The sequence below is a fragment of the Cricetulus griseus genome, assembly GCF_003668045.3.
Source record: "Cricetulus griseus strain 17A/GY chromosome 1 unlocalized genomic scaffold, alternate assembly CriGri-PICRH-1.0 chr1_1, whole genome shotgun sequence".
NCBI lineage: Eukaryota > Metazoa > Chordata > Mammalia > Rodentia > Cricetidae > Cricetulus > Cricetulus griseus.
Genome location: NW_023276807.1, coordinates 75607042 through 75621255, shown reverse-complemented (window position 1 = coordinate 75621255; position 14214 = coordinate 75607042). Strand labels below are relative to the sequence as shown.

The 14214-nt window shown below is 46.1% G+C and overlaps 1 protein-coding gene across 3 annotated transcripts in view; it reads right to left on the bottom strand.

Annotated features, from left to right (window-relative positions):
• Positions 1-14214, bottom strand: part of Abcc1 (ATP binding cassette subfamily C member 1) — a 122694-nt gene that overhangs the window by 60510 nt on the left and 47970 nt on the right. For all 3 annotated transcript variants that reach the window (XM_027387692.2, XM_027387693.2, XM_027387694.2), the window contains exons 4-6: positions 13179-13316; positions 11746-11871; positions 531-592 (exon numbers count right to left, since the gene is read on the bottom strand). In XM_027387692.2, the coding sequence (XP_027243493.1) occupies positions 531-592; positions 11746-11871; positions 13179-13316 (326 nt within the window). The remainder of the gene's footprint in view (positions 1-530; positions 593-11745; positions 11872-13178; positions 13317-14214) is intronic.

The following is a 14214-nucleotide window of genomic DNA, read 5'->3' as shown; positions in this document are numbered from 1 at the left end:
TTTTCTTACGTATTTTCTATGATGTGCATATTTGACCTTGCTATAAGCTACAGAATAATAACAACAGAATCACTACTCTGTATCTGCAGGTTTGGGAAGGTTCTGTCTCACGCTATTCCTTAAGGACTAGAGCATGGCAGCCATTATACTGCACTAGGGGTCACGCAGCACACAGAGATGACTCAGAACACAAAGGAGAAGTGGTTAAATGCAAATCTCCCTCCTTTACATGGAGGGCTGATCATTAATCAGAAAGTATAGTATCTGTATGCTTTCTGGAACCAAGTCTGCTAGGATTCCATATTAAATAGTTATAAAAACCCTTCCACAAAAAGGCAAGCCTATGCCAGAGGCTAAAGGTGCCCACAGTCCATACATTTATCACATTGGAGTTCATAAAACTGGGGGCTATTTGGTGGCCTCGAGATGTAAGCTGTAGATAGTACAGGAGGGAACTACAGGGAGCTGGGCATCCATTCACCCACTGCATTCACGCCCCACTACCCACCCCATCTGCAGCCCAGCCTTACCCTGTGATCCACCAGAAAGTGATCCTGGACAGGAAGGAGGCGCTGGACTCTGGGCAAGGATTCTAGGAGACAGAAGGCAGAGGGGAAGGAAAATCCAACCTTAAATTTTCACATCTGGGAGAGCTAGGTGGAGCTGACCATCCTTCCTTCAAAGGACCATGGCCCACACCCTCACACTTCTGCACCCCACATGGGCTGTTCTCTTGAGCCACAGGAAAAGATCAGAGCTTATCCCTCCAGTTTCACCCAACAAATGTTTCCTGAGTACCTACTAAGTGTAAGCACAACATTATACAAACCTATCTCAGCCTACATCTCCACTGAAACCCCATGACCTTTGTTAACATCAGCCCCACTTCCTTCATCCATTCGACAATTATTTCATGAGCACCTACTATGTGCTGGGCACTCTATAAAGTACTATGGATCTTCTCTTCCTACATTCCCACCTCAACCTTGTGAGGTAGTGTTACTATCAATGTTCCCACTTTACACATCCATTTATTGAGCAAAGTTTAATTAAAGATCTACTATGCACCAGGCACTCTTTACAAAAAGGTATATAATTTTGTGTTGTATTGCTGGCAAGTAAGTCTAGGACTTGGCACATGTTAGGTAAGTATTCTTCTCTAAGCTACACTCTTAGTCCAGATTTTACTGTTTTATGGTCCTGTGGACTCTCTGAACACTGTCCTATTATTGTCTCATTTTGTTTACCCACCCAAAAGATACTTCCTGAGTACTAACCATGTGCCAAGAAACATACACAGATATGAACAAAGAGACACCCATGTACACCTTGAGGTACACTGTTACCCTGCTCTACAAGCTGTTCCATACACTCATCTCCAAGACTACCCTCCAAGGCAGGGTTAAGTGTCACCCCCATTTTTTCAGTTAAATGAGAACAGAGGCAAAACAGGCTGACTGAGTTCCTATATCTAAAACTGGCAGGATGTGTGAGTCAAACAGTGAGACTCCAGAAAAAGAGAGACGATTATCAGATGACTGTACAAACAAACAAACAAACAAACAAGGTAAAACTTAACTGCAACCAGTGCCTAAATGTAGGTGGCTATGACTACTAAGCTCACATAAGGTAGCAAGGGCTGGTTCATGAGGCTCAGAGAAGGCCTCTCTGAGAAAGACCAGGCCAGCATTTGAAGAGGGCAACTATGCCAAGAGGAAAAGCAAGGCATTCCAACAGAAAGCAATGTGTGCAGAGACCCAGGAGTATGCAGAAGCATACCCAGGGATCCAGAAGGAACTTAAGAAGCTTCCAGCAGAAGGGTAGTCATAGCTCAGTGGCAAAACATTTGTCTAAACTGTGCAGAGCCCTGGGTTCAACATCTGGCAAAAGTGGTGAAAGCAGACTACGATGGAGGCTGTGTGGTCTATACTGGAGGTCAGGTTAGGAATGTTGAGTTCTTATAGGCAACTCATACAGGAGCCATAGAGATTTGAACCAGCTGTCAAAGAATCTCTTTCTCAGAGGCAGAAGGCCAGCTCAACAGCAGGTAGGAGACACTAGCGCAGAGCTCAAGAAGTCCAGCATTTAACATGTGCACATCAAGATCTCAACCCAAAACGGCCTCCATGAAAGGACAGCAAGGGTTCTCTTCAACCAAGAATACTGATCACAGAGTTCTATAGAGAGAAGGCATTCAGAGAGCAGGGGAGACAGCTCTAACCATGAGTTTCCCATCCAATCTGTCGATTCTGATTCCACTTCCACAGTTCCAGAAGATGATGATTTGGGGTAAAATCAGGGTATCAAAATTTGTTTCTGTCTGAAACTTCCAAATTATTCTTGGCAAAGTCACCGGGCAGGAAACACACAAGGTAAGGCCAGAAAAAAGGTTATACTCCACAGCCTCAGTCCAAAGGTGAGTAGGAATGTTAAAAGCCCTAAAAGCAGCCAGAAGGGGCCCTGGCCGGCCAAAAGGGTGAGTTAGAAAAATGGTATTTTTTAGCCAGGCCATGGAGGCAAAGGTGTTCTTTAGCACACCTTTAATCGCAGCACTTGGGAGGCAAAGACAGGAGGATATCTGAGTTCAAGGCCAGCATGGTCTACAAAGAAAGTTCCAGGACAGTCAGGGCTACAAAGAAAAAGCATGTCTCAGAAAACCAAAAAGAAAAAAGAAAAATGGTGTTCCAAAATACACCAAACTATATGCCATACACAGATTCCTATGGATGCTGAAAAGATGGCAGGAGACCCAAACCATTGTTCTGTTACACAGAATAAATGGAAAGAAATGAGAATTTCCTCTCCATTTTCTAAACAAACCCAACACGCAGGCAGGCAAAGAGAAGAGAGAAATTGCAGCTAATAAATGAAGGAATAAACCCATCTAATGACATGATGGTACATTTGCCACCACAATGGCTTGCTCTTATGTTTGATGATATTAAGAGAATTGCCATTAGTGATAATGGGCCAGATAATGGCCATACGTTTTTTTAAACCATTATCTCTCAAATATTATTACTGGGTAAAGATGAAATGATACGGGGTGGTTTGAAAAAAAAATGGCCCCCAAAGGGAGTGGTGCTAATGGGAGGTGTGGTTGTTGAAATAGGTGTGGCCTTGTTGGAGGAAGTGTATCACTAAGGAGTAGACTTTGACGTCTCCTATGCTCAAGATACCACCCAGTGTCTCAGATCACTTCCTGTTGTCTGTGGGTCAAGATGTAGGACTCTCAACTACTTCTCCAGCACCATGTCTTCTTGAATGCCACCATGGCCCACCATGATGATAATGGACTAGACCTCTGTAAATGTACGCCACCCAATTAAATGTTTTCCTTTACAAGACTTGCCATAGTCATGGTGTCTCTTCACAGCAATAGAAACCCTAACTAAGACAGGTACTCTACTTTTTTTGCAACTTTCTGTGAGTAGAACTATCTCAAAATGAAGTTACAAGACAGGCATGGTTTCCACACTGCAATCCCAGGAAAAAAAGGCAAGAAAAGGCCTATGAGTAAAAGGCTAGCCTATGCTACATCTCAAGTCTTTTTGTTTTAAATTAAGTTATTAAAAAAATGAACAAAAACAGGAGTGGCGGGGTGGGGTGGGGTGGGGGGGGTAGTTGCCCAGTATGCAGGAAGCCCAGGGTCCCATTAATAAAACTAGACATGGTGAGGCATGTCTGTAATCCCAGCACTCTGAGAGAGCAAGAGGCAGGAGGTCAGAAATTCAAGGTTGTCCTCAACAGGTACAAAGTAAGTTCCAGGGCAGTATAGACAGGAGATGCTGTCTCAACAAAAACACACAAAGAAAATCCATCCCCTAAGTAATACATATGAAAGTGTTTGCCAAGTTGTCTTCTTGGGGATAAAATCCACTGAACCACAACCAAATTTACATGAAATGTAAAGATGCCACCATCCAGACTAAGAAAGGCCTTGACAAATGGCAAGCTCCCTGCCCCACTATTCATCAGACTCACCCAAGAAGCATCTGTTCAGTTCCAGAGCTAGCCCAACCTAATCAGGGATAGTAGGTGGGGGGCCCTGGCATAAGCAAAGCAAATTCCTAACAAGTTAAGACAGATGAGGTCAGTCTGGGTTCAGATCACAGTCCTGTGGGCTTCTAGGTGAGTAACGTTAATAGCACATCTTCTTGTCTCAGTTTTCACACCTGGAAAGTCAGAGTCCTCTTGTTCAGCCAACCACAAAGAAACCCCCAATGGCAGAAGAACCACAAGAGGCCCACAGGGCTGTGTGTAAGATGGATTTCCCTGGCTAAGGCAGCAATACCACTCCTGGAGGAAGTGGAGATGCCTTCCTTGATGGCTTCAAGGAAAATGATTCTCTGTGTCCAGAAGAGTGGACAGCTGCCTGAGAGAGCACAGACAGACTCACACGTGGGAAGGGAGGGGAATCAGTCATTTGCTCTTCCTTGCAAGCCCACAGCCCATCCAGGGCAAAAGACAAAGATGTTTGCTGGAGACAGGGAAGCTCACAGTAGGAAATGACTCCTTTATGTCTTGAGTAAATATTTAAGGAGCAGGGACTTGCTTCTATGCCAAGACTGAGGTGAATGCTGGAGATAGGGCTGGGAAGGAGATGAACCCTGGGAACCTTTCTCCTTGAGGGGGCACACAAACAGTGATAAAAAAACAATGTGAAGGTGTAAGCTGGGTGTGGCCTGTCATCCCAACACTAGGGAGGTGAAGGCAAAGAGGTTAGAGGTTCAGAGTCATCCTTAGCACATAATTACTTAGAGGTCAGACCTTGCATCAAAAATGCAGAAAAGGCAAGGGCTTTAGAGTTGGGTAAGAGCATTTGTTGTTTTTCCAGAGGAGCCAATTTCAGTTGCCAGCAACGACATTGTGGCTCACAACATCCTTAAACCTCAGTTCCAGAGGATCTGATCTCTTCTGACCCCAACAGGAACCAGGTACACACATAGCGGGCATACATGCAAGCAAAACACTTACACACACAAAATAAAATAAATCTGAAAACATTTTTAAAGAGAAAGAAGGGAGGGAGAAGAGGAAAAGAAGACAGGGGTGAAGGGAGAAGGGGAGGAGTGGCAAGGGGCAGCAGGAACAGGCTCTTGCCCTGAGAGCCTGGTGAGCTGAGTTCAATCCCCAGAACCCACATAGGGTAAAGAGAACCAATGCGTCCCTGTGAACTCCAAACACTCCCCATGGCATGTGTGTGTCCCAGCACACAATAATGACAATCTGCAAGGAGGAGGAGGATGAATTGTATATGAAGCAGTGCAGGGTGTGGTTCCCAGCACTTAGGAAAGATGGCTGAGCCTTGCCTCCATTTATGAGCTGTGGGATGTCAGGAAACTTCCTTGGAGGTGGCTGAATAGATAAAATGATAGCTACTTAGAAGAGGGCCAGGGCAGACAAAAAAAAAATGAATTATGCTACCCCAAGTACTGGGACAGATGCTATTCCATCAGAAGTGGAAAAGTTGCAACAGCTGGTTGTTTATAAAGAGCCCGGCCTGAGGCCTTTGTAGCTCAATTGATCGATAGATCGATCAATAGATAAATGATGGCTAATCACACTGTTCCTCAAACCTCATGCCCTGAGAGATGATGATAAGCCTTACACAGGCCTCCAGTGATATCTAACACTGAAGTTCCTGCCGTTAGATTCTACCTGCCTCTCTGGTTAGTACTCCATGACTGTGGAAAGCCAGAATGGTGCAGCTCTAGAACCAAACTGTCTTGAGCTATCTTTAGCCCCATTGGAAGCCATTCATTGACTATCTCTGTGTCCACATGGCAGCTTTCTGACCACTGTATGAACCTTTAGGATGCACCAGCAGCTCCCACCAACCCTAAAGCTTAAGAATGTTATCAGATGGGTACCATTGACGATTTGAAAAGTACCTTCATTTATGACTCTCTTTTGTTCTGAAACTTACCATGCTGAGCCATGGTATTTGGAGCACTCATGTTCCTGGGCCTTGGTCACTCATATTTGGCTACAAAATAAACCATCTCTTACTCCTGCTGAGGTGAGAGCTGGGTTTTTGCATCAACAATATCCAGTCTTCCTTCAGCCTTGGCTGTAGATGGAAGTTCCTGTCCCGCCCGGTTCTGCAGCCGTTCAGTCCCAAATAAACACACAGAGGCTTATATTAATTATAAACTGTTTAGCCAATGGCTTAGGCTTCTTACTGGCTAGCTCTCTCTTAATTACTACCCCATAACTATTAATCTATGTATTTCTACATGGCCTTATCTTACCAGAGAATGCCCGGGCGTCCTACCTTCACAGTAGCTACATGGTGTCTCTCTGGCAGCTCCTCTCTGCATTCCTCTTTCCAGAATTCTCCTAATCTGGTAGCTTCACCTATACTTCCTGCCTAGCTACATCCTGCCTGTCTATTGCCCGAAGCAGCTTTATTCATCAACCAATAAGAGAAATGTATATTCACAGCATACTGAAGGACCTCCCCTATCACTTGGCTTCAGTAGAGAGAGGTGAGGGCTCTTGGGACTGACATAAGCCAGTCAGTCCAGCTCAATAAGGCACTCAAGTCTATGGAGACAAAGCCTCACTCCAGCTACTCAAACTGAGTCCCTAGACACTAGGAAGAAATGCACCAGTCGACATAGTAAGGTCATGTTATTGGCAGGACATTTCAGTTTCTCTCTGCAACCTCCCTGGCGCTTCATCTACTCCTAGGCCTCATCTCTCCTCTAGATCTAATCAGGGACACTCAGATTATCTGAAATTACAGCCACTGGGCTCTCTGCAAGGGCAAAGAGGGAAGTCTATCGATTTGGGAGTTGGTTTCTGGAAACCTCCATCTAACGTGGGAGGACTTCTTTGATAACAAAGGTAACTAATTCAGCCTTTTTCCCATGATGCTCAGACTAAAGGATTGAGGTAAGATGTGTGTGTGCTGCTGCTGCAGCAAATTCCTTAGAAATAAAAAGTTCTAGTGGGATGGTGGTGGCACATGCCTTTAATCCCAGCACTCAGGAGGCAGAGATGGTGGATCTATGTGAGTTCGAGGCCAGCCTGGTTTATACAACAAGTTCCAGGATAGAGCTCCAAGGCTACACAAAGAAACCCTGTCCTGGGGGAAAAAAAATAGAAAAAAGAAATAAAAAGTTCCAGCCATGCCCTGCCCTATGCTATCAATAAGGGGGTGGGGACAGTAATCTACACTCCCTGCTGTGAAAACCCTGCAGAAGGTCCCTGAACTTCTGCACTCACCCTCTATGTTTTTACCTATAAACCAGGAGGTTGAGCGTGCAGTCTATTGAATTTGTTGTACAGGCTAAATGAACTGAGCAATGCTATGCCTATGACTGGTTAAAATCATTCCAGGGTCCAATAATGAGATATTTTCAGATGTTGTATCAACACTAGCAATTTGCTGGCCTTCCAGGCAACAGCTGCTCAAAAAACCTCCCTGCTAGGACAGAATACACACCTGGACCTGTTTCCCAAGCCCTTTCCCCGTGAACTTTCCATTTTCTATTTCTGGTACCAAAGCCCTCAGTAAACACAGGTGTTATATCTTAGATCTGGGTATTTGGCCATCTGTGACACCTTTCTGAGTGCTACCAACCTCCCTATGTCCCATGCATTCTCCTTTCAGCCCAAGGGAACCCCCAAAACACATCCAAACTAAAGGTGACACTATCAATGCAAAAGTTTTGATAGACTCCTACCTATGATGAAGTTAAGCTTCCATAATACTGGTCTGTGGCTGGTTGGTGGAAACTAACATAACTTATACCCAACACCTCATAAACCAGGCATGGTGAGCATGCCTATAATCCTAGCACACAGGAAGTGGAGACACAGAGGGTCAGAAATACAAAAAGAGTTTGAGGCCAGCCTAGGCTACATGAGATCTTGTCTCAAAGGAAAAAATAAATAAACATGATATGCACAGTTCTGTTCTTGATCACACATGTACAATGCTCAAATCTCAGCATTCTCCTCTCCCCCTAGGCTTGTCACTTAACTCCTGGCACCAGACCTTCTGACTGAGCCAAGCACAAGTCTGTATATCCCTAAAACATAAATAAGTTTAATCATACATCTAGACCTTTGCACATGCTACTTCTTCTAGAAACCCCTCCCCCCTACACACACACACAAACTTTCCTCACCTAGCAGCAGCCTAGCTCTCATTCCTTTGACTTGGGGACCCATTCCTCAAGCCTTGCAGACCCTGGCTCTCCTCTCCCGTAAACAACTAACATGACAGGGCTGCACTACAGGACCCCAGAACTAGGTGTTAAATGAACTGGGTTTCATGTGGAATTCATAGAAACCTGCTCTGCTCCATACTGTGAGGAAGTCCAGGTCATATGCAGGTGCCATTCTCGTAATGGCCAGCCTCCGTCCTCAGACGCCACACTGAAGAAGCCACCATCTGACTATGTCTAAAGAAGAGAATGACTGAAAACCACCTGGCTAAACCAAATCAACTCAGGACCCTGAAACATCATAAGCTGCTGCAGTTTCTTGAGACAAAATCCAGTACTGTTTTATCTGCAACCCCATCAGGTATCAAAATGCAACATTCCTGCCACTCCCATGTTACATTAAATCACCTCTTCTTTACTCATCGTACTAAATACAGTGTAACTGCTATGTAAGTAATCTACACACACCATAAGCACAAAAGACATGGCATTGAGATTCTGATCTTGGCATAGGCTAGATTCTGGCTATGGCACATCGGCATATGGTGTAGAAAATTAAGCAGCAGCAAGTACTCTCCTTACTCTACCTCAGGCTGCCTAAAGCAGGACACACACCTTCCCCCTCTCTACCTGCACACAGGGAAAGAACCAACAGTATTAATGGTGGCACCAAAACAGGCCACACAACCTGCACTAAAGCAATCCTCACTCTTCATTACAAACCCACCCATCAACCCCTTGTTAGCATTCAGGCATTTGTACTGGCCTCCCTTTGGAGTTCTGACAGGATATGCCCTCAGCGGCAGCCACTAAGAGCACCACCTGTGCACATTCTCTACGTTCCTTTTAAAAGGGCCCTGCCGGCCTCCCATCCCTCCCCCCTCTCTTTCCCTCCGTCTGTCTGTCTGTTTCTGTCTCTCTGCCTCTCTTCCCTCTCTCTTGCTGCTCCTGTCCCCCTTCCCCTTTTTACAATCCTTTTCCCTTAATAAAAACCTCTCTGCTTTAACTCTGCTGCATGGTTGTCTTTCTCTCTCGAGTCGCTTTTTAAAATTACTAACACCCCTCATATTGGCCACTTCTACAACCCCATTTGTCCTGCCTCTTCTCCACAAATGTGTCTCCCTTTGCTGAGATGGCATGTAAGTTTTCAGGCCTAAATGCTTGCAGGGGTTTTCACTTTGCCTCTGAGTCCTAACCCCTGTGTATATAGAATCAACTTTCTCCTGTTAACCTTGTGTCAGTTTGCTCGGCCAGCTCCAGACACCTGTGGCTTTAATTGTGACTATTATGCATACTGCTATGTTTCTGGGATGAAGTGTATTATACACCACAGACCTTGCTGATGTCCACTGAAGGCACCAGAGGACACATGTGAACTTAGAGCCCGGGGTCAACCCAACTCCAAGAAGAAGTTGGTTCCTCTTCCACATGAATTAGGTATACAGTAGAGTCTAATAGCACAACTTCTCTGAGTCCCAATTTTTTGAGTTCGTTGGTGCTGGGGATGTGGCTCAGTGCTGAAACACTTGCATCCCCAGCATAGCAAAAAGCAAGCAAAAAAAAAAAAAAAAAAAAAAAAAAAAAAGACAAGAAAGAAAAATCTCCCCTTCAAGTCTGAGAGCTTTGAATTTGAATTGGTGCCACTTCAGTTTTTCTGTGTACACACATACAAACACTCACACAATTTAAACAATCTGGGGATGCTGTCAAAGTTGTGACGGTTTGGCCCCCTGGAGGGGGTCCAGGATTCTGTGTCTAATACAGTCCCAGTTGAAATAATTGCCAGCCAGCCACAGTACCTGTGGCATGAATGAAATTAAAAGCTGATGCTGCTCAATCCTACACTTAAAGCAGTTATGGTCAATCTCAGGCTGCATGTATTTTGTCAAAATAAACATACATGACTTTTTTTTTTTTTTGGGAGACAAGGTTTCTCTGTAGCTTTGGATGCTGTCCTAGAACTTGCTCAGTAGACTAGGCTGGCCTTGAACTCACAGAGATCCACCTGTCTCTGCCTCCTAAGTGCTGGGATAAAGGTGTGCACCGCCTACACCTGGCCAAACACAATTTTTTTTTTTTTTTAAAAGGGAACCAAGTTTTGGCATCATGCCAGGACTTCAGCAGCTCTCTGAGCACACTAGTACCTCTACTTCCTTCCTGGCTTTAGGGGAAGTGGACAGAGTAGAAACCTCATTCAATGCCTCAGGAGGCCCCAGCAGACCTCTGAGGACCCTTGGAGTGAACGCCTCTCCCTACAGTGTTACAGCAGTAGTAGGAACTAAAGGTCCACACATGCCAGTCCTGCCTGAGGCAGCAAGATCCCAGGACAATCTCTACCTCTGGGCCTGAGAATCAATCCAGCCATTATTAAACCTGCCCTCAAGTAGGGTGTAGCCAAGAGAAGTGATGGGGATCTACAGAAGGGCCAGGCCTTTCTGGGTTCAAATTCCTGCTCTGCAACTTACAACCGGCAAGGTACATAGACCCTAAGACTCGGTTTTTCTGTCTGAAAAATGGGACAAAAGAGGCAGACATGCGAAGTGCTCAGCACAGCAGGGAGCCAGTGAACAGCTGGCTTCCTGTTCTTTTCCCCTCATGTGACTGCACGGTGTGTTCACAGGAAGAGAGAAGCCCTGAAAAAAAGTAGCTGCAAATTCAAGGCACCAACTCAGCAGAGCTAAAGGAAAAACATCAAACGTCAGGCTTCAAGGGGTACGGTCTCAGTGGCAACTCCTTAATTCTCCTTCTAAGTTCACAAGAGCCATGTGGGACATGTTCATGAATGAGCAAGACTGTGTTCCAAATACAAATTCATTGACAAAAAAGCAAGGAGATGGTAGGGATTTGCCTACAGACTGCTGTCTGCTAGGATCTGATGGCAACCCCCACTGGGTCGATGAGAACCCCAAAGGCACTTGAAGGGATACTTGATACTTACTAGAAGGAGGGAGGGGTAAAGAGGGGAAAAAGAGGAAGGGAGGAACAAAGAAGTAGAGGAAGAAAGGGCTAAGGGCAGACTAAGGGGAAGGAAAGATGGAGCAGAAGGAAGCAGTAGCTCACACAGGATCCTTGGAATTGAAAGAGGTGACAGAGGGCCTGGTGGGTAACAAAGCAGAGATTCAAGATCAAAGACATCGGGGATCCACAGTCCCAGCCCCTACCAACTATTGCACTGTGAGACCAGGACCCTAATCTGCCAAGACTTCCCATTTTTCTAGAAAGCCTGGGTAGTTGGAGCTCATGTATATTTTGCTACGTTTTCAGCTGCTGACATTTTCTAAAATCACCATGCTGGGTAAAAGCTACCAGCTAGCTCATAAGGCACAGCCAGGAATACCACAACACAGACTTTCTGCCTCCAGGGACACTGGTATACTCAAGTCCAGGTTTCCCTGGCAAGTAGGAAGAGTGATTTCTCTATGGCCTTTTGAAAGAATGGAAAGTGAGTCTCAACTAGAGGACATAGGGCTCAGAACTAGCCAGTACCCGGCTAACATTGAGCTCAGAACCAGTGCTGAGCAGACTTTCTCTCCCACCTGTGCATACATGTCTGGGTCACACTTACCAGGTCATGGACGGTTTCGGAAAACAGGGGTGAGCTGTCTGAGAAACAGGACAGCACAAGCTGGACAAGCACGAGGGTGAAGTACATATAGAACGTGGTGTCTCGAAAAACGTCCACCTGGGCATCCTGAGCAAGAGAGAAGGCAGGGGACACAGGTCACCATAGTCTTCCATAGAGGCAGGGTACAGATGCTTCACCAAATCCTTCAGTCACAGGAAATGGTGTTCAGCAGTGGGAATCCATGATGCTGTGAGTACTTGAGGAGGTGGCAGAGCTGCAAGCTGGCATCTTCATGATGCCCTAAGCTGCCACACAGCCTCTACAGGGAACCCACCAGCAAGGCTTTCTCCAGGTGCAGCCCCAAGACCTCAGACCTCCCAGCCTTCAGAACCGCAAGCTCAATAAGCCTCTCTGCTCTCTAAATCATCCTGATTATAGGAATTGATTATAGCAACAGTAAAAAGATTAAGATAAGCCCAGAGAGCAGGCTGCAGATACCCATCTCCTCTGCCACAAGCATCCCCATGTTTCCCTTCCCTTAAGACAAGACAAAAGAAGGGTGGGGACTGTGCCCAGATAGCATCGCACAGCAGGGAATGGACAGGTCTGGTCCTGCCCCTTCAGGCTATGGGACCTTATCCATTCACTTCACCTTTCTGAGTCCTGGCTTCTCCACTGCTCAGCACACCAATGGCCCTCAACCAAGAGTGGTTTTGCCTCCTAGGCAACATTCCAGTGTCTGGGGACATTTTGTTTGTCATTCACCTGGGTAAGGGGTGCTCCTAGCTACAAGGGGATGGAGGCCAGGATGCCCCTGGATACAGGCAAAGCACAGGGCAACGCCCCACAACAAAGTCTCTGTCCACTTGTCAGTGCTGAGGTGGGAATACCTCATTAGGGTCATTGCTCATGGTCCTCAGATTACTCTTGTAGTCCTGAAGAAGCACTTAGGAAAACAAACTCAATGAATGTCAGAGGCTGTGACCTATATCATAGGTGCCCCACAATTGTTCAACCCCTCTTCTGTGCTCACGCCAGTCTCTAGCTCCTAGATAACAAGAAATAGCAGATAGCCAAGAAGGGCACACTCTTCAGCAGTTTTGGGAGTGGCACACAGCAGCTGGCCCCAACAACTACCTCCCAGAGTTGTAGCTAGTAGCATCAAGGTAATAGGGATGAGTCCAGGGCCCTTGGGGAGGAGCCATTGGGCAAACACAGCTCCCAGCTCAGCTCAGCTCAGCCCAGCCCAGCCAGCCTACAGACACTGCAGAGACAGTATTTGCCTGTAGAGAAGAACAAAGTCTGTACCTGACTGGTGAGAATTTTGTTCCTGGAAAAGAAGCAGAGTCCATGTGGTCCCCATCCTGTGGTTCCCATAGCAACACATGACCAAAAAGATGGAATAAGTATCTCTCCCATAGGCTATCCATTACCTTTTTTAAGGCAGAGATGATCTTAGATCTCAAGATGGCGACGGCACACAGTAGGGCTACAAGCCAAAAAATAAGCATAATCCCAGAGGACTGAACTCCCTTCCTTCGCTCAAGTTGAATTAAGAAGGTGGCGAGCAGCTGTAAGAGAGAGGTACATAACAGTTTTGAGAAAGCAAGGCCTCAGGGCCCCACGGTGGCATCCGGGAAACCGTGACTGAGGGGTCCAACCGTAATGCATGACTCAGGGGTCCAAGACTGCCTGAAGAGGCCCTAACCCTAGGTGCCAGCCAGCCACAGTACCAACTCCTTCATGATTTATTTTCATTCCCATATTTTACATACGTGAGTGGAAATCTAGAGAGTTGAAGGGACTGCTGGGCTGAGGTCACAAAGCCAGGAAATGCCACAGCACCTACCTAAAGATTTGTAGCAATTTTCTAAAGGTTTCTTTTTCTTTTCATTCTGTGTGTGTCCTTGTGTGAAAGTGTGTGTGTGTGTGTCATATGTACGTGTTGGTGTGGGTACACATGCAGATGCCAGAGGACAATTCTGAGTGCCCTGCTCTCTCCTCTCTGCCTTACTCTCTTGACACAGAGCCTCTCATGTAATCTGGAGATGGGCAGTGGCCAAGCTGCCTCTGCTCGCCATAGCATTAGGGTTAAAGGTATGTGTGGCATGCCCAACTTTTTCCATGTTGGGTGTTGGAGATTTGAACAGATTGTTGTTTGTCCAGCAAGTGCTCTCAGCAACTGAGCCACCCATCTCCCCAGTCCCTGAGTCACTGGATTCAAGTATTTTGCTAAGTTTTCGGCTGTGCATTCTACTCACACTTTCTAAACTCACCATGCTGGTATGTGAGTACAGCTCAGATTAGGATTGAGAACCAGCTTTGAGAGGAGACAAAATAAAGCAGACCCCACTTGCTGTGAGACTGGAGTTCCCTGGAGTCCTCTTCCTCCCAACTGTCACATTCTCCCTTGTAGGGAGCTGTCCCTGCATTCTCCATTACAATGATGGTGCCTGCAGGCACCGAATG